Source organism: Notolepis coatsorum (assembly GCF_963971535.1).
Source record: "Notolepis coatsorum genome assembly, chromosome: 9".
NCBI classification, from domain to species: domain Eukaryota; kingdom Metazoa; phylum Chordata; class Actinopteri; order Aulopiformes; family Paralepididae; genus Notolepis; species Notolepis coatsorum.
In genome coordinates, this window is record NC_140173.1 from 108,174,297 (window position 1) to 108,193,780 (window position 19,484).

At 43.9% G+C, this 19,484-nt stretch overlaps 1 protein-coding gene across 1 annotated transcript in view; it reads left to right on the forward strand.

The window, feature by feature from the left end:
* LOC311234714 (echinoderm microtubule-associated protein-like 6) overlaps window positions 1-19,484 on the forward strand; it is a gene marked incomplete at both ends in the record, with an annotated part of 200,399 nt that overhangs the window by 20,850 nt on the left and 160,065 nt on the right. Inside the window, 2 exon segments of the mRNA XM_084321958.1 lie at window positions 205-308; window positions 310-316. Of these exon segments, the coding sequence (XP_084178084.1) occupies window positions 205-308; window positions 310-316 (111 nt within the window).

Genomic DNA, 19,484 nt, shown 5'->3' on the forward strand with positions numbered 1-19,484 from the left:
GTCGCTTTCCCTCACCTTCCCTCTCTCTCTCTCTCTCTCCCTCTCTCTCTCTCTCTCTCTCTCTCTCTCTCTCTCTCTCTCTCTCTCTCTCTCTCTCTCTCTCTCTCTCTCTCTCTCTCTCTCTCTCTCTCTCTCTCTCTCTCTCTCTCTCTCTCTCTCTCTCTCTCTCTCTCTCTCTCTCGCTCTTTATCTTTTTCCAGGTAGGGGAGTGCTGCAAGTCATCCAGCTTCATCACACATCTGGACTGGTCCATCGACTGCAAGTTCCTCCAGTCGAATGATGGATCCGGGGAGCGTCTGTTCTACCGCAATGCCCAGTGAGCAACACATCTGCATGTAGTTCCTTCCTGCTGTGTCAGAGATGTGTTGGTGAACCCAATGTATCACTTACTATACAGAGATGTAGACACACACACACACACACACACACACACACACACACACACACACACACACACACACACACACACACACACACACACACACACACACACACACACACACACACACACACACACACAGACACACATGCACACACAAACTAACACATGCACACACACGCACACACAAACTAACACATGCACAAGCACACACACACACAAACACATGCACACACACATAATACACACATACACACACACACAAATGAACAAATGCACACGCACACACACACACGTACACACATACACACACAAAATACATATTCATGCACACAAACAAACAAACAAACACACACACAAGCCTGCTGTTTATAAGATGTTTGCAATCCTCATGTGTCAGTTTGTTATAAATAACAAGAATATTAATATAAAGTATTTCTTGGATTGAACTGGTCTTACACAAAGAGCTGTATCTGTCTCTGTCTCTGTCTCTCTCTGTCTCTGTCTGTCTCTCTCTCTCTCTCTCTCTCTCTCTCTCTCTCTCTCTCTCTCTCTCTCTCTCTCTCTCTCTCTCTCTCTCTCACACTCTTGTTTAATCTATGGTCTGCTCTCCTCTCCTATCTGTGTAAAAGTGTGCAGGGGTGTAAGATGAGGTTTGTGTGTGTGTGCGTGTGTCAGTCTAGACACTTTTCTTGTAGAAACTTGACAAGTACAAATGGTCAATATCAGGGCCCTCATTTATCAATGGTGCGTACGCACAGATATGTGCGTAACCCGTGTGTACGATAATTTCTAAGCAAAGTGTGGGATTTATCAATTTGAACGTGTGCTTGACTTTGTGAGTATATCTACGCTCAGCTCAGACTGTGCGTACCTGGCGCCCAGCGGTAGAATATGGAGACTGCAGACGGACGGCATATGCTTTCATCAGTTTCATGCATTAGTTTCAAAGTGGAAATAAGCTTTCGTGCATTAGTTTGACTGACATGTTCTGTATGACCCCCGTAATTCATTATAGTTCATTGTAAAATAGCGACAGTAGTGTAATTATGGTCAAAACCCTATAAATAGCATTTGGAATAATAGGTCTTTCTTTCTTTCTGAATGCAGCATGGTTTATATATAGCGGTATCGGAATATACGGGGTGTACTGACTGCGCTCAGGCGTAACTCAACTCGTTATAATTTTGCGCATAGATTGCAGAAATACGGGAACGTTTTGATTTATATTTAAAAGGCTTTGCCATTGTTGAACGAAATAAGTGGAATTTCGAAGCTGTAAGCAGAATACAAGTCATATGAACACCCACGATATAGTGTTCTTCCCCCTTCCTACTGTATAAGAAAGAATTAAAAACGCATTGCAACGAGAACAGAGGTTATTTGTTGATGTGTATTACAAAACCCTTGCAATAAATGTGTCTTAAATGAATGAAAAGCATACATGCTCTGGATATACAGGTAGCATATATCGTGTGGGTGATATGACTTGTATTCTGCTTACATAACATAACGAAATTCCACTTATTTCATTTTACAATGTCAAAGCCTTTTAACCTGATAAGCTGTAAGCCGTATTTCGCCTAAAGGTACATGCCTAAGTAAATGGAAGATTGCTCCACTTCTGCAAGGTCAATTTGCATGTGCGTGGTATCTAGGAACATCTAGGGACCTGGGGGTATGTATTTCCAGTATCAGAAATATTGTGTCTGTTACTAGGCTTGAGTAAATTGTAATGAAGAAAAGGAGAATATAAATTATGATTTATGATTTTTGCATCTTTGATCAAAAATGTATACGGGTAGGAGAAAATGCTCATTGAGCTCATTCACCACCTTATTGAGATCATGTGTACAAAAAATCTAAGCAAATGAACCGCGGGAAGATGATTAAACAGAAGGATTTGTAGATACAGTAATTAATGATAATCGATTTTAATTATAAATTCATATTTGACCTTGAACTTGACCTTTACCTTATTATGGCCAAATCATACATCTATGGATAGGGAAAATGCTCCTCTTTCCAATGGCAGGGTTGAATCTGGATTTAGTCATTTCCTTGCGGTTTTTACGATAATTAGCATTTTCCGATAAATTAGTATTTCCGATAAATCGTATAAAACATTGGTAAAAATGAAAATATACACTTTGACTACTGTTTTTGATAGGGTTATGGTCTTTACTCTTGGCTACAATTTTTCTTTTAAAACATTGACCTCTTAACATCCAAGGGCCCACATGTGGACGATTCTTTGCCGACCTCTAGTGGCTGATTGATTGATTGATTGATTGAAAACTTTATTAACAGATTGCAGAATGGGTACAATACAGTACAGCTCAATACACACAATTGTTAAGGGGATGCAGACCAGAGAAAGACTTTCGTCTTGTTTACATCAGGGTCCCCCCATTTTCAATTCATCAGGACATTTATGACATACATGACATACAGATAGTCAGTACTGCTACATCTATACATTTATGACATACCAGATTTGCAAATACAGTACTGTTTGTGATACAGAAGGAGTCAAGAAAAGGGAGTATATACATTTGACGTAGAAACTGTACATTGGAGGAGGTTGGGTGGGGGGGGTTGGGTACATTGGGATATTGACAACCATACTGGGTAATTTACATTGGAGGTGGGGGGGGGGGGGGCACACTGTATAAACAAGTAAAACTGTACATTGAGGGGGGGGGGGGAGGAGACACTGTACAAACAAACAAAATTGTACATTGGACTATTGACAAAACCATACTAGGTAAATGACTGTACATTGGAGGGGGTTGGGTTAGGATATTTACAGGGGCCAGTGTTGAATTGCAGTCTCCCGTAGGTGTCCCTTGAGAGAGGTTTTGAAAGTGGGTAGTGATCCACATTCCTTTACAGCTTTGGGTAGGGCGTTCCACATTGATGTGGCATAATTGCGAAACGTGTTTAGTCCCTTATTTGAGCCGAATCTGGGTTTAACATGATTTGTGGAGCTCCCTCTGGTGTTGTGATCGTGGTATTCACTGACCTTTGGGAAGTATTTTGACATGTACATGGGTACCTTGGTCGTGTAGTGTATCTTGTAGACCAGGCCCATTGCTAGTTGCTGTACTCTGTCGTCTACTCTAAGCCATCCTAGGTTGTCAAAGTGGGCAGGGGTGAGGTGGGTTCTAGGAGTAAGGTCAAGCAGTAGTCTGACCAGTTTGTTTTGAGATGTTTGTAATTTTGTTTTTAGCGCCTTTGAGGTGCTTTGGTACCATGAGGTGCAAGCATAGTCGTAGTACCCCTGAATGAGTGCTCCTGCCAGAGTCTTCAGGGTATTCTTGTTTACCAGAGAGGAGATCCGGTACAAGAATCGAGTTCGTTGGTTGACTTTTTTTTATTACATTGGATGCCATTTTGTCACAGGAGAGATTAGCCTCTAGGATGGAACCCAGGTAGGTAATTTCATCTTTCCTTGTGACAATATTGTCACCCACTGTAACTGAGAAGCCGTCGGTCTTGCTGAGTTTGTTATTTGAACCGAAGAGAATGGACTCTGTTTTGCCCATGTGTAATGATAGTTTGTTATCAGCGAGCCATATGCAGATTCTGCCTAGTTCCGAGCTGAGGGTTTTTTCAACCTGTAACTTGTTCTTGTCAGAGACCAGCAGGGCTGAGTCGTCCGCAAACAGGAACAAGTTGCAGTCACAAGCTGACGACATGTCATTTGCATAAATTAGGAACAGTAGCGGTCCTAGTATGCTTCCTTGTGGAACACCACAGCTCACTGTGAGGGGGGGGGATAGGGTACCGTTTACCTCCACCATCTGTTCCCTCCCCTCAAGGTAGGATTGCATCCAGCTCACTGATAGACTATCAAAACCAATTGGCTCGGGTGTGCATTTCTTTTAATACAATATATAGATAGAATTAAAGCCCTATTTGTTGCCTGTCGATTGCCCTTTCAGGTGACAAAATCCGTTCAGCGGTTCTCGAGTTACATGCCGATATGTGAGGCGTGCCCCAAAGTACGCAAAAGTACACATTACCACCCCCGACTCCCTGGGCTCTAGCTCCGTCAATCACAGCGGATAGCCATTAAATGCCATTTGAGAATATAGGCTATTAATGCAAAACGACGGCCTATAGGCTATGGCTGCTATTATATGTAATTCATATAGGCTACCTAATACCGACAACAAAATAGATTGTATGCCTCTACAAATCATATTATACCCGGTAGCCAATCGAACAAAACTAATAAAGGCATTCATATTCCAGCATTGGTTATAATGACACACCAACGCCAAACAGTGGTTAACGGTCTTTATTAGTATTTTGAGCTGTCCAGGCAGAATTGCAGCAATGGTCTTAGGGAGTCGTTGATATCTGACATCACCGTGTACAAGTCCGCCAGCCTGTCGCGTATATCCCATAACACGCGTTGTCTTCTTGGTTCGACAGCACATTGAATTAGTTGCTTAGACCACCGTGAACAATCTCGCTCTCAGTGAAGTTTCTCAGAGTTCGCTCGGGTTAGTCCATTATTTCACATCCCATGGGGGTGTTTCATGACCATATATGGATAATCGTGCACAAGCATTGACGGTAGAACAAATGGTATTTATCAACACGGAGTGTGCGTAGGACCCATGTACGCACGTGTGATAAATCCCGATTTTTCTGTACGTACACAAATTTTTTATTTATTTTTTTATTGGTCTTTTTCCCCCTCCATTTTTCCTCCGATTTTCTCCCATCCCAATGTTAGTCGTATGCCAATTCCCAGTCCCTTCCTGGTCGCTGCGCTTTACCCCCCACAGTCAGATCATTTTGGGAGAGTGGAGGCTACCACGTGCTTCCTCCGACACACGTCCAGCCAATCACCGCTTCTTTTCACCTGGCAGCGCGGATTCTCATTGAGAGGGCGTAGCGTGTGGGAGGACCACACTATCCCCCTCACGTCCAATCCGCGCTTAGCAGGCGCCCCGACCGAACTGTAGGAGTCGCTGTTTACAACGACCCGGACCCACCCCGCCAGCTTCTCCCACCCTCTGATACAGCCAATTGTATCAGTGCAGACGGCCAGCCAAGCTGGTGACAACCCCGGAGCTGTGAGCTGGATTCGAACAGGCGAACCAAGCTCACAGCTCCGGGGCTGGTGACGAACGCAATCTCCGCTCGACCACCTAACCGCCCAACGTACACACATTCTAAATTCTGTGCTTAAGAACGAAAATAGAACACTTTCTAAGAATTGTTGATAAATGAGGGCCCAGGAAACTATGGTTGTAGTAGTGTGTGTGCCCACATCTGAGTGTGTATGTGGGGGGGGGGGGGGAGGGTTGTGTGTGTGTGGGTGTCTATGTATGTAGGTGTCTATGGTCTAGTTTCAAGTTGTATTATTTTATTATTATTTTACTCTGCTCTGGGGGTACAGTAGGAACTTTGGTGGTTGAGGTGCTGAACATTCTGAATGATCGAGTACACACAGCATTTAGTTTCAGCCACCATTTCCAAAAATCTGCAGCATTACTATTGGAAAAACTAAATTAGAATGTTATTTGGCCCTAAATCGAGAGTACACAGTGGCAGTGGCACTATCCCTATCTGTGTGTGTGGGGGGGGGGGTCTATGTGTGTGGGTGTCTATGTGTGTTTGTTTGTGTGTATGTATGTATGTGTGCGTGTGTATGTGTGCGTGTGTTTGTGTGTGTGTGTGTACAAATCTGAGCATATTTGTGTGTGTCTGTGTACACATCTGGGCCCTATTCCCCGTACCTGGTTCAACTAAGTCGATCAAAAGTCCCATTAGCCAGATTCAATTAACCCGATGATTGAAACCAGGTTATCCCTGTTCCTCGAAGGCTGATTCACTCTCGTTAATTCGAACCAGACTTGAGTACTCAGGATAATTGCGCGCGGCTGCCTCACCTATCTCACGTATCTGGTGTCTGTGTATCTATTGTCTGTGTTGTGCCCCATTGTCTAGTCTAGTGTATTCTCCTCCTGTGTCTGTATATCTGTGTTATTTAGTCTCGTCATGTTCAGTATGTTACCCCAGGTTGTTTCAGTCTTTCCCACACAGCTGTGTCTTGTTCCCAATCACCCTCATGTGTCAATTAGTCTGTGTATATTAGTGTTGTCTGCCCTGCCCTCCTGTGCTGGATCATTGTTCATGTTACCCTTGTCCTGTGTGCTGTCAACCTTTTATGTTCTCCGTATTCCCCGTGAGTCAGTTTGGTATTGTTTTCCACGTTCAGTAAAGAACTTATTACTTTCATCCACGACTCGTGCTTCATCTATTTCATCCGCCACTACCTCAAGTCTGCATTCTGGGTTCTACTCCTCTCTACCACCGACATGCCAGTGAAACGTTCCAGGAATCGTAACACAGAATGGGTACAATACAGTACGGCTCAATAGCCTCGCCGACACGTTAAATGCATATCTATAGGCACATTTTAAGTCCCTCATTACCCCAATCAATCAGATTATATTTCTTTAAATATGCCTGCTGGCAGTAGGCTTAATGGGATGAATAATAAATGAGATCTTGCTAGCGAAAATAATTAGTTCAACTTATAGTAAAAAGGAATAAGGGTTTTATCCTATAAAACCATCTAACTGCCTGTACTCTGCGTTGTGTATCTAAATTCACCTTAAAACCTATTTACTTATAAAAACCATCACGGTTTGTAGGACGGCGGCGAAGCAGGAAAATGATGAGAAGAGAGTCGAGCTAATGTAGAAATACTCTTTTATTTCAACAGTCAGGAAGTGAAATAACAAGAACTTGTGTGCACTGATTTAAGTATACCCGATACTATGCCATCGGCTACTTATTTCAGACTAAAAGAATATAATTAAAGAATGGTCTTCTGGTTTCTCGGATGGTCGTCTCTTCTTCCTAAGAACAAAAAGAAAGCCTGTTCTCGTGCCGTCTCGTTCCAGTGGGGGTGGGTCAAAAAGCGTCTCTCTCGGTGTGTGTGTGTGTGTTCCCTCCTGCTCTCGTGGCAGGCTATTTAAATGCTTTGACTCCTCCTCCTAGAATGCACTAGAACTTACGTCAGAGGGGAGGACCTCTTCAATCTGATTGGCTTAAGGCGCATTGTCGGCCATTTTAGATTTTAGAGTCAGCGGCCATCTGGTCAGAAAGAGGCAGTCCTCTATTTTTAAGGACTAAATAATACTTTTGGAGTTTTTGCATTCAAAGTATACAACATCTAATTTTACCAACTAAAATCTATGGATTACTTTTTAACTTTATTTACTTAAATAGTGTAGTTCTTTTGCCGTATTTTAATACCTATGTTAACCTATTATTTGATTCAAATGTAAGAATCTACTTTATACCTGATTTTGCTGACTGCTTTAGATTTACCAACTATAGTTTCCTTACTATTTTCTATGTTGACTTATGTTAGGTTTGTTTAACAAATACTTTATCCTTAAATCAAAGTATTTACTCTCCAAATATCTAAATTCACTGGTATGTTTTCTTTATTCCAATCTAGTTTTTTCTAATGTCCTCACACATTAACTATATTAACTATATTTCCAAACAAGTCCTACATAGGGTTTTTAAGCTAACCAACTTTACTTTTATGGCTATTTCCTGTATTGGTTTATTGCTAGCAGGACAGCTGCATTTTCGGGGGTGTCCTGTTTACGGTATCAGTGGTGAGTGCCTACGGGCCATCTCTTTGTTCCACTTGGGCTTGATCAACAGACCATTCTATTCAGATGCTAACTTTTATCCACCTAGCCGCTCAGTCCTTTGTTTCTAAGTTCTAACGTGGAGGAAGGAGACAAAGTATGTGTTTACGGTTACCACTATAATGTAATCAGACCTAAATTCTGTGTACCGTGACAGGGGCCAAAGGGCGTGAGAGGGATTTAATCACTCTTCTCAGACCTGCTCGACTACCCTTTTGGCGGACTAGCAGAACAATACCAGAATGACTCTATCTAAAGTGTGTGCACTGCATCTTACAATTATCAGCTTCGTCCAGTAGCGGCCGACCTTGGGGAAATACAGACTTCAATATTTTCCCACTCATTTTCTACAGTAGTTATTCAGTTTGAGCCTGGGAAATATACCACAAACTCTTTCAGAATAAGTAGATAAAAACAAGCCCAAAGAGTATCTAAATGATACGAATTAATAGATACTTATGAGGATATCTGTACTGTATGCACTTAGATATCATGTACTATATAAATACATGGTTCCCAACGTTTTCAAGGCGCGACCCCCGAAATAACAGTGTCAGATAGGCTTGGAGGCTATTAACCAGGTTTTAATCTGTTTCGGACATCATCTACATGCATTGAATTGATTAACCTTTGGTTTATACCAGTCATGTTCATCACCCTCTTTGTCATCATCAGAGAGAGATGAACATAGTCACTCAGCTGATAGAGTTGTGCCCTTCCTGATGACTTGTCGTACAGAAAGAGAGAGAGAGAGAGAGAGAGAGAGAGAGAGAGAGAGAGAGAGAGAGAGAGAGAGAGAGAGAGAGAGAGAGAGAGAGAGAGAGAGAGAGAGAGAGAGAGAGAGAGAGAGAGACTCTCCTGAGGTGTGAGGCTGAAACAGGTGACACCTGAGTCAGGACACACACAGAAACAGATGGACAGAGAAACAACAAGGCACACAGAAAGAGAGGGGGATGGAAAGTGTGTGTGCGTGCGCACCCCACACACCCACATTCAATTATTTTGTAATTATATGAGCTAAGGGAATAATTGGTTTTAACAATCATAATCGGTGCAGTCAGCAGAACGCTTTTAAATAGAATTTTGAGGGATGGATGGTTTTCTTATTATCACTGTGTCTTCATTGGTCCAGAGGGCATAGAACAACACACACACACACACACAACACACACATTCATTCTCTAGCCCCTAGCTATTACCTTAACCCACATTACTACAAGCCTAAACTTAACCCTTATGATTAAGCTCATCTTTCTATACTTGTGGGGACATTTGGTCTTCAAATGGTACAAGAGCACACACACACACGTACGCACGCACGCACACACACACACACACACACACACACACACACACACACACACACACACATATTGCCCCGCGGTGAGCATCCTAATTAAAAACGTGGCTCTGCAGGTCAGGAGGATACTTTCTTCCTGCTTCAGGCTTTGTTTACGCTGCCTATTTGATTTCTCTCTGGCTTCAATTAACTTCTTTGTTAACACTGAGAGAGGTGTGTGTGTGTGTGTGTGTGTGTGTGTGTGTGTGTGTGTGTGTGTGTGTGTGTGTGTGTGTGTGTGTGTGTGTGTGTGTGTGTGTGTGTGTGTGTGTGTGTGTGTGTGTGTGTGTGTGTGTGTGTGTGTGTGTGTGTGTGTGTGTGTGTGTGTGTGTGTGTGCGCGCGTGCATGTGCATGTGCACGTTTGCATTTAAAGTAGATGTAATTACTCTTACACACCTACTCAGTTATGTAAGAACAATCTTTAAGAGGAATACAAAAACTAAAGACGTCTATGGGTTGGATACTGCATTCCTGAAAAGAACACCCTCGCCCACCCAATATCCCATCTAATAAACCTGTCCATTAGACAGTGCATCGTCACTGACACTTGAAATCTGCTGCTTTCATTCCTCTATTTAAATGTGGAGACCCAACAGATGTAGCTAATTTCAGACCCATTCGCATCTTACCAATTTTATCCAAGGTCGTAGAGAAATGGGTGAGCAGCTTACAGCCCATCTTAGCCAGGGCCACATGATGTTACACCCTATGCAATTTGGTTTTAGGCCCAACCACTCTACAGATACAGCAAACTGTTTTCTACTTGAGTGCATTAAATCAAAATTGGACAAAGGGGGCATAGTTGGTGCTGTATTTTTAGATTTAAGAAAAGCCTTTGATAGTTAATCACAGGATCCTCCTATCTAAACTGTCCCTCAACTTCCATTTCTCCAATTCCGCTATCAATTAGATAGCCAAAAAAGTTGATGCGGCTACTAACAACGCCCTCCGGATCATCACTGGATGCCTGAAATCTACACCCGTCTTCCTGCTGCCAGTCCTTGCAGGAATCGCACCAGCTGGCCTACGGCGAGAGGCTGCCACTCTCGCCCTAGCAAGGAAAGCAGTGAAGCATGACTGGCTAGGGATGCACCGATCCGATATTGGTATCGGTATCGGCCGCAGATATCAGTAAAATAGCTGGATCAGGTATCGGTAAAAAAAAAATATATATATATCGGATAAAAAAAATAATATGTTATAATAAATTAAATAAGAAATAACCATTCAGTACATTTATATCTATGTGTTAATTTGTTACATTTAATTTCACTAAGTTAGGAAAGTAATGTTTTAAGTCAAGCCTGATGTTGCCTTGTACAAAAGAATGATCCCAGTCTCTTCCACACAGTGACAGACAGTGAGGCATACAGTTTATTAATTGAATGAATGAAGTTTATTTTCTGTCTTTGTTTACAACAAATCAAAAACACACTTGTGATCCTTTACAATTCTTAAAAACTAAATATATTTTAATATAAAAAATAAAAAACGTGAAAAGAAAAAATTGGACAATGGGTATCGGATCGGTATCTGTATCGGCCGATACCCAAACCCAGGTATCGGTATCGGGACTGAAAAAGTCGGATCGGTGCATCCCTATGACTGGCACACCCTACATAACACCACAACAACAGCACCTATGAGCAGACTCAAGTCCCGCCACCCCTACAACAAGGCGGCACAAGAGATGCTCCTTTCCACCACTGAGGACCTATCCAGAAATGGATGGCTGGCGGCAGCCTGGAAGAGAGAGTGGGACAGTGCTGGGCCAACCCGTATCCACCACTACATCTGGTATCCGGGAGATGGCGCCACAGGAGACGATCTTCCACGCCGGCAATGGGTTCTGCTGAACCGTTTAAGATCTGGGGTCGGTCGCTTCAAAGCATCATTAAAGAAGTGGGGCCTGGCAGACAGCGCTGCATGTGAGTGTGGAGACCCTGAGCAGACTGTTGACCACATCCTGACCATCTGCCCCTATACAAACCACCCTCGGAAGCCAGCCTCTTTGATGTGGGACCAGAGTTAAGGGCATGGCTACAAGATACGGAGTTGGACCCCTGACGTCACATGAAAGAAGAAGGACACAAGTTGTTCGCATAGGAGATACGTTATCACCGGCACTTAAGGCCTCTACATGCTACAGCAAATTCAAAGCAACTTCAACACAACATCGGCGCGATTTCAGCGCGCTTGTTGCAGACAGTCTTGTAGACTGTGTTGCTTGGGCGTTGCGTACCTGTGTCCAAAATCGAATCTAAATACCCGTTGCGTTGGTATTGCGTAGCAGTGATTGGTTGGTAGTGAATGGGGGCGGGGCTGTCATAGAATAATATTGGTCAGCGAGGAATACCATCCGCCATTGTTGTAGGCAGCAAGCTATGCTATCAATATTAGCTAAATAATTAGCGTCATAACTCGCCTTTTTCTGAAAACCCAAGCACATATTGTTCCATAGCATACGCCTTCAGTTGATCATGACAAATCCTCTCTTACCTTGACGATTAAAAAGCCTCCATAATTTAGTAAATAAAGCTGTAGCCAGCCAGCTAGCATTGGTGCTATTAAAAATGCTATCCACATTAGCTACATAGCTAACCAACTAAATACAATGGTATCCTGAGGTAATGTTAAATATGTAGTGCCGAGAGATGGGAGTCGGAGACGGTAGCTCGGTAGAGCGAACAGCTTTTATTCAGTACACAAATACAACATGCTACGGCTACGTTGCGTGCAGAAGACTGACTCGTGGTGGCAGGTAGTGCCACCTCATATAATGTCCGGGCGGAACTCTTGTTCCTAACAATAGTTCCGTGGGTGAATTATGTACAATTAACAATCACTACACAAGCCCCCCCAGAATTCATCCACGGTCAAAATCTCCACGGCGGGGAGAGACAACGACCCGGCCGCGGCGTGAGCGGACAACCCGGGGCGCGGCGCAAGTGATTGCGCCCTCCACGGCGCCCGGGGGCATGAACCGGCCACAGTGAGTGCGGAAAGCCAGGGGCGGGGAGGCAGGGGCGGCGCAAGCGCCCGCGTCCCCCCCGACCCCCGGGGGCACAGACGTCGACGAGGCCAACGGCGGCTCCGTCGTTGGCGGGTCCCGGGGCAGCGGCGCACGGCCTCGGCGGGGGGAGAGGGCCAGCTCTAAGGGCTGGGAAATGTCTACGTGGGCGGGTTCAATCTTGTGGTGGTTGTACCCCACCTCAAAGGCGAGCCTTCGCCAGTCCTCAGGGGCCTGTGGGCTAGGGTGTCCGGTGGATAGGTCATCCAGCAGCGTCGGACCCGAGTGACCAATCGCGGCGTCCTCCAGGCGTAGACTGGAATCTGCAGTCCCGAGGGCCTGGATGTCGTGGTCGGAGGCCTGTTCCGAGCCCCTGTTGACGTAGTCGAGGTCCGGCTGCACAGCTCCGATGACGACGTTGGGCTTCTCGGCGACGTGCCTCGCGGCGCACTCGGAATCGTACGTGAGCTGTTGTCGTGCCGACCATGGCTCCGCTACCCTTGACCCAGAAAACGTGAGGGGTTCGTGGTCGGTGAAAGCTGTAAGAAGGCCGCCGTATGTCGCCTCATCGCGGACACATGCCAACGAAGCCCGTGTCCGTGCGTTTATCAGGCGGCCATGTCTAATGTCCACGAGGAGACCGTGTGCACCCAGGAAATCTGCCCCGAGTAGTGGGAACGAAATGTCGGCCGTGATGCAGTCCCACGTGAACCGCTGGCCCCCAAAACACAGTTCCACGGTCCTCGTACCGTAGGTGCGGATAGGGGTATCGTTGGCGGTCGTCAGGCGTGGACCTCTATCACCGCCGGCGGTGTCCTCTATTGTAGCTGGCAGGACGCTCCTCTGAGCTCCGGTGTCGCAGAGGAATTTGCAACCGGAGAGTGTGTCTCTAATGAAAAGCAGCCCGTTCGACATACCTGCGCTCACCGCTGCTACTGGGCGCAGGTGTCTGCGTTTATGCGTCCTGACGAAAGTGCAAGGGGAACGGCATCTTGTCGCCCTCGCGCCGAAACGTGCATGGTAATAACACAGGCCTGCGGCAGCGCTGCTCCTGTTCTTCCTCGCCCCTCCCCCCTGCGGCGTGCAACCGCGAGTCGAGGCTATTAGCCCTGGGGTAAAGTGTCGAGTGGCCAGGTAGAACCGATCCGCCTCCTCTGCCAGAGCACGGGGATCCACAATGTTTGTATTGGCCAGTGCCGTCTGTACCCGTGGCGGCATGTGTCTGAGGAACAGCTCTTTAAATAAAAAGTTCGGCTGCTCGGCGCCCAGTAGGTTCAGCATCATCTCCATATGCGCCGACGGCTTGCTGTCCCCCAAGCCACGTATATCCAGCAAGCGTCGGGCCCGCTCAGACGGTGACAACTCAAAAATCCTGAGTAGGTGCGTCTTAAACGCCTCATATTTATACCGGGCAGGCGGAGCTGTTATGAAGCCTACCGTCCTCGCCGCTGTAGTGCTCCCGAGGCTCGAGACGACGTGGAAATATCTCGCGGCGTCGTCGTCAACCCCTCGTAGGGCGAACTGCGCCTCTGTTTGCGCAAACCACGCCGCCGCAGAATGCTCCCAAAACTCCGGCAATCGAACAATAACGGCATCGTTTGCCATGTTCGGTCCGGTCCCTGATACTTCAGCGAGACCAATGTCGGGGTCACCAGTGTAGTGCCGAGAGATGGGAGTCGGAGACGGTAGCTCGGTAGAGCGAACAGCTTTTATTCAGTACACAAATACAACATGCTACGGCTACGTTGCGTGCAGAAGACTGACTCGTGGTGGCAGGTAGTGCCACCTCATATAATGTCCGGGCGGAACTCTTGTTCCTAACAATAGTTCCGTGGGTGAATTATGTACAATTAACAATCACTACAAATACAACGTTTGCTAGTCGAAATGACTGGACACACACAGGGACAAGTTAAACATCAATCAATTAATTTATTCCAACAGGTAGTTTGAGCTGCATGTGAGCCGGTCTTTCTCTCCTCTCCATTGGAAACGAATGAAGTTACGTTGAAGCACAGAACCGGCTGACAAAAGTTAAGCTGCTAGCAACAGACACTATAATACTTCCGGTCGGGGGATTTCAAAATAAAAGAGCAACGACTAAAAGCACCGGAAATACGTTTATTTTGTACATTATCTAACGTTAACACGAACCTAAACTAACTTTAGATTCGTTTAGGTTCGTGTAACGTTAGATATTGTAAAAAATAAACGTATTTACAGTGCTTTTAGACTCGCTCTTTTATTTTGAAACCCCCCGCCCGGAAGTAAAAATGATGCTTATTCTTCTGCCTGTTATCAATGGGTTGGTTGAGAAGGGAAGCGTCATCTATCTAGGGAACCTAGCTACGTACGGGGTACAATGTTACATAGGCTGTGCGTTGATTTTGCAGAAGCATAAAGGTAGAGTGTCTGCAACACCGTTGCTTTGTCGATGTTGTGGTGCAGTTGCTTTGAAGTTTCTGTAGCATGCAGAGGCCTTTACAGTGGAAACAGTGGTTCCTCAGGGATCCATGCTGGGCAGCTTCTCTTCAGCCTACTGTATATATAAATGATCTCCCATCTGCATGTCCGTCGGACAGTCTTCAAATGTACGCAGATGATACGGTTCTTTATGTCCATACAAAACGTCACCAAGAGGCTGCATGCAAGCTATCCACAGAAATGTCCGATGTATCAGTCTGGCTGACCCAGTCATGCCTACACCTAAATGTAAACAAGACCGTTTGTATGTTTTTCTCTAAAATCAACACAATTACAGACGCCCAGTTACATGTACTGTGCAATGGCGAAAAACTTAAGGTGGTTAGGGGCAATGTTCCCTCAAATTTTGTTTCGGTCTGAGCAAACACTCAAACCTCCTGAGCAGACATCAACAACTACTGAGCAACATAAGTCACCTGCCGATTAACCGGTTAGTTGATAAGCGGCATTTTGTAAAAAATCTGAGAATCTTAATTTCCATCAATGTCTAACCTAAAAATCTATACATTTAGCTGATACACAGAAATAATACAAAAAGGCATATTATATTCCTTAATCAAATATTTATTTGACCATTGATTGACGATACAGAGCAAAGTCCTCCCTCCCTCCCTCTCTCGCTCTTCTCTCTCCCTCTCTCTCTCTCTCCCTCTCTCTCTCTCTCCCTCTCTCTCTCTCTCTCTCTCTCTCTCTCTCTCTCTCTCTCTCTCTCTCTCTCTCTCTCTCTCTCTTCCTCTCTCTCTAAACCTCTTACCTTCCCCTCTGCTTCATTCCTCCTTTCTCTGTTAGTCAGATACACATCAGAAAAAAGTTACTTGTTTCCAGACTCCTCTGGTCTGGTCTTAGCTCTTACTTAGTCCTTTCTGTTAGTCTGTTATTTTTCCGTCTGTCCTTCTCAGTTCTCGAGACTCCAGTGGTTGTACACAGGGCTTGACATTAACTTTTTATCTCACCAGCCACTGTGGCTAGTGGTTTTCCAAAGTCACTAGCCACTCAGCATTTTCACCAGCCAAAAATCACACACACACTGCACACACACGCACGTGCACACGCATACACACACACACTATCCAAATATCCAGTTGTTTTTTATAGTGTAGTGTCTCTCTGTCTCAAGTTTGGCTACTTGAGACAGAGAGAGAGACTCTCATACACGCGACGCAAGTAAGGCACACTGCGTTTCGAGAGAGGGACATAAATACTTTCATTACGCGCGACACAAGTAAGCGCGCACTGCGTTCCGAGAGAGAAGGAGAGAGAGAGCGAGAGAGAGCGAAAGAGACTTTCATTTTCATCATGTTACTGTTGTTGACTATTTACTTCCTTGTGTGACTTCACTTCAAATACGGCTACCAAGACTCTCAAAAAGCAAAAGCGAGTCGAGTCGATTAGGTACCATGCAGTGAAAAGCGGCATAAGAGAATACTTCATAATGTTTCATGCAATTAAAAAGTTAATATATATTTAGTACACATGATTTATTTATTTTAAATAACACAGTGACTTTTCCTTTTTGATAAGAAAGTCTAGTGCTGGTTGAGCATATGCATACTTTATGTTGATGGCCTTTGTCTATAATGTGGCCACAAAAATAGAAAGATTTATTTATTTTGTTTGTTTGCACTAAGTTAATACTTTGACAAATGTTGCCTATATTTTTCAGTCAGTTCGGTCTTTGTGTGCCAAATATTATTAAAGGTAAACCTTTATTTTTGTGAACCGTTCCACCCCACTGGTTTCTGATTTTAAGTACCTTGGTATCATTCTATTACTCCAACTTATCATTTAAAAAGCACACTAAGAAGGTAATCCATACTGTGAAGTTTGGTCTTTGTAACTTTTGATTAATCCGTCCCTACCTGACAACTGAAGCAGCGTTGTTATATGCATGCAATGATCTTTTCCCATCTGTCGTAGTGCATCACAAGCTGGTCCCAGGCAGGGTTAACCACTTTTCATAAACTTGAGTCCCTCTATAAGCAAGCAGTAAAAAGCTTGGACAAGAAGCCTCACAGGTATCACTGTCATATCACTAGGGCTGTCCCCGACTAAGGATTTGGATAGTCGACTTTGATTGGCCGAAATTACCCGATAGTCGACTATTAATCAACTATGAAAAAAAATATGTATAATTTTTTATTAAATTTTTTTTCAACTAATTGTCAACTGTGATGTATTAGGTTCGAGTTTGAACCTCTTTGATTGTTGTTGTTATTGTGACGTCGCACCAGGAAGGCGACACATGAGTTGTAACGTGACAGACACGTAAGCGACATGAATGGATGCAGATATAGGAAAGAGTCAATAAATGAACGTTATTGAACCTCGGGTTAAGCCTCGTCAATATAACATGGTGTCAGACGTAAAACTGGAATAAGAGGATGGCGCAGTTTCAACCTCCGATACCATTGAGTCTGCAAGGCAATCTTGCTGAAAATTGGAGGAATTGGACACAGCGCTTCGAACTATTTTGCATCGCCAGCGGCATCTCAGAAAAGTCTCAAAAGGTGCAGTGTGCGACGTTTCTTCATGTCGCCGGAGAAGAGGCGATTAAAGTATGTAATACTTTTGTCTTTACTGCAGAAAAAAAAGACAAAATAGACATACTGAAGAAGAAATTTCAGGACTATTGTGAGCCCCGAAAAAACTTGCCATATATAAGGCACATATTCTTCACACGAGCACAGAAACAGTCAGAAACAATAGATGCTTATGTCACGGATTTAAAGTATAAAGCCAATGATTGTGAATTTGGTCAGTTGAACGAATCCCTGATAAGAGACAGGATAGTGTGTGGCATAACTAATGACCAAGTAAGAGGCAGACTGTTAAGAGAAGCAGATCTGACACTGGCAAAAGCCTTGGATATTTGCCGTGCAAGTGAGATCACAACCAGTCAAGTGAAAGCACTGACAGAAGAGGTGGATGTGAACAGACTGAGAACAGTCAGGCCAAAAGACAGTAAAGTTGCAGATATCACAGGTCATACTGAACCAGATGAGTCAAGTTGCTACAGATGTGGTTACAGACATGGAACAAGGACATGTCCGGCAATTGGGCAAACATGTAAATCATGCCACAAGAGAAATCACTTTGCCAAGGTGTGTAGAGCGCAGGGCCCACCACAGCACCAATATAAAAAAAAGCTGCATGCAATTGAGCAGAGTGAGAGTGATGAGGAGGAAATGTTCATCGGCACAGTCGAAGTGGATCAGGAAAAACACATCAGACTGATGGAGACTAACTTCAAGTAAAATCCGTGGAATGAAACAGTGAGGATAAACAGAAAAGCAGTGACTTTTAAACTGGATACGGGCGCTGACTGCAACGCCATGTCAGTGAAAACGCTGAATGAACTGGACGTTAGAGGCAGACTCAGGGTGAGCAAATGCAAACTAGTTGCTTTCTTTGGGCAAAAGATTTCACCACTGGGCAAGAGAGCACTGACATGTGAGTACAAATAGATGGGAGGCCGAAGGTCTCTAGAGGCTTCCGTTAATGAAATGATTGATCTGGTTAAACAGAGTATATGTTATTGTAATATGAACTACATAATATACTATAATAACACATTTCCGTTTGTTGGCAACGTTTTTTGGGTCATATCTTTATGAAATTAATGTGTTGATAAGATAAAAACTACCTACGTTTGTGAAAAGGGGCGTTGCTGCGGAACCAATCAAAACGCGTTACAACGTCAGGTGACTTGATTTCTCCCAATGACATTCTTCAAGCCCTGGAACCAGGAAGTAAATATTGCTACTCGTCTGTTCACAACACTGGATAGCTCTGCATTCGGTAAGCTCTCAATTCATTACTATTACTATTGAAATGCATTTTACTTAACTTTACAGCATTATTCAAACGTGATAGGAAGTTATGAGTCATCAGCAGTTTATATGTAGTCCGTTTTGACGTCCAATTACACATTGGAAAATGTTGTAGCCAACTCACAAAGACTAACGTTACTAACGTTAGCATTTTAACTTTCTCAGATAGCAATCTAACATTACGATAGTGTAAATCAAACAACTCTAACCCAATACTAATAATAGTAACTTGTTTCACATTCTTGCTGTGTGTTACACTATGGTAATAGCGGTCTTTGTTGTTGCCTGTGACGTTAGAAATTTGACGTACATATGTACAAAATATACTGTCTCATAAATATACTCTTCCAATATATAAATATACATATAAATATATTGTTTTAGATGCTGTTGTCACTATGAATTACAAATGGGGGGCCCTGATGTAAACAAGACAAACGTCTTTCTCTGGTCTGCATCCCCTTAACAATTGTGTGTATTGAGCTGTACTGTACTGTACCCATTCTGCAATCTGTTAATAACGTTTTCAATCAATCAATCAATCAACATTTATAACACAATAACAAGTGTGAAAATAACATGTTATTTATTTTAACAGTAACATGTATTACAAAAACATATTCCCTGTTGTCCCAAATTACTGCTCCTTAATGATGATGATTCTTTAGCTTGGCAGGAAGTACTGCTGAGAAAAAAAATTGGCACTTTGATGGCAAGCTCCACATTCTCTGCCCTTTAATCACT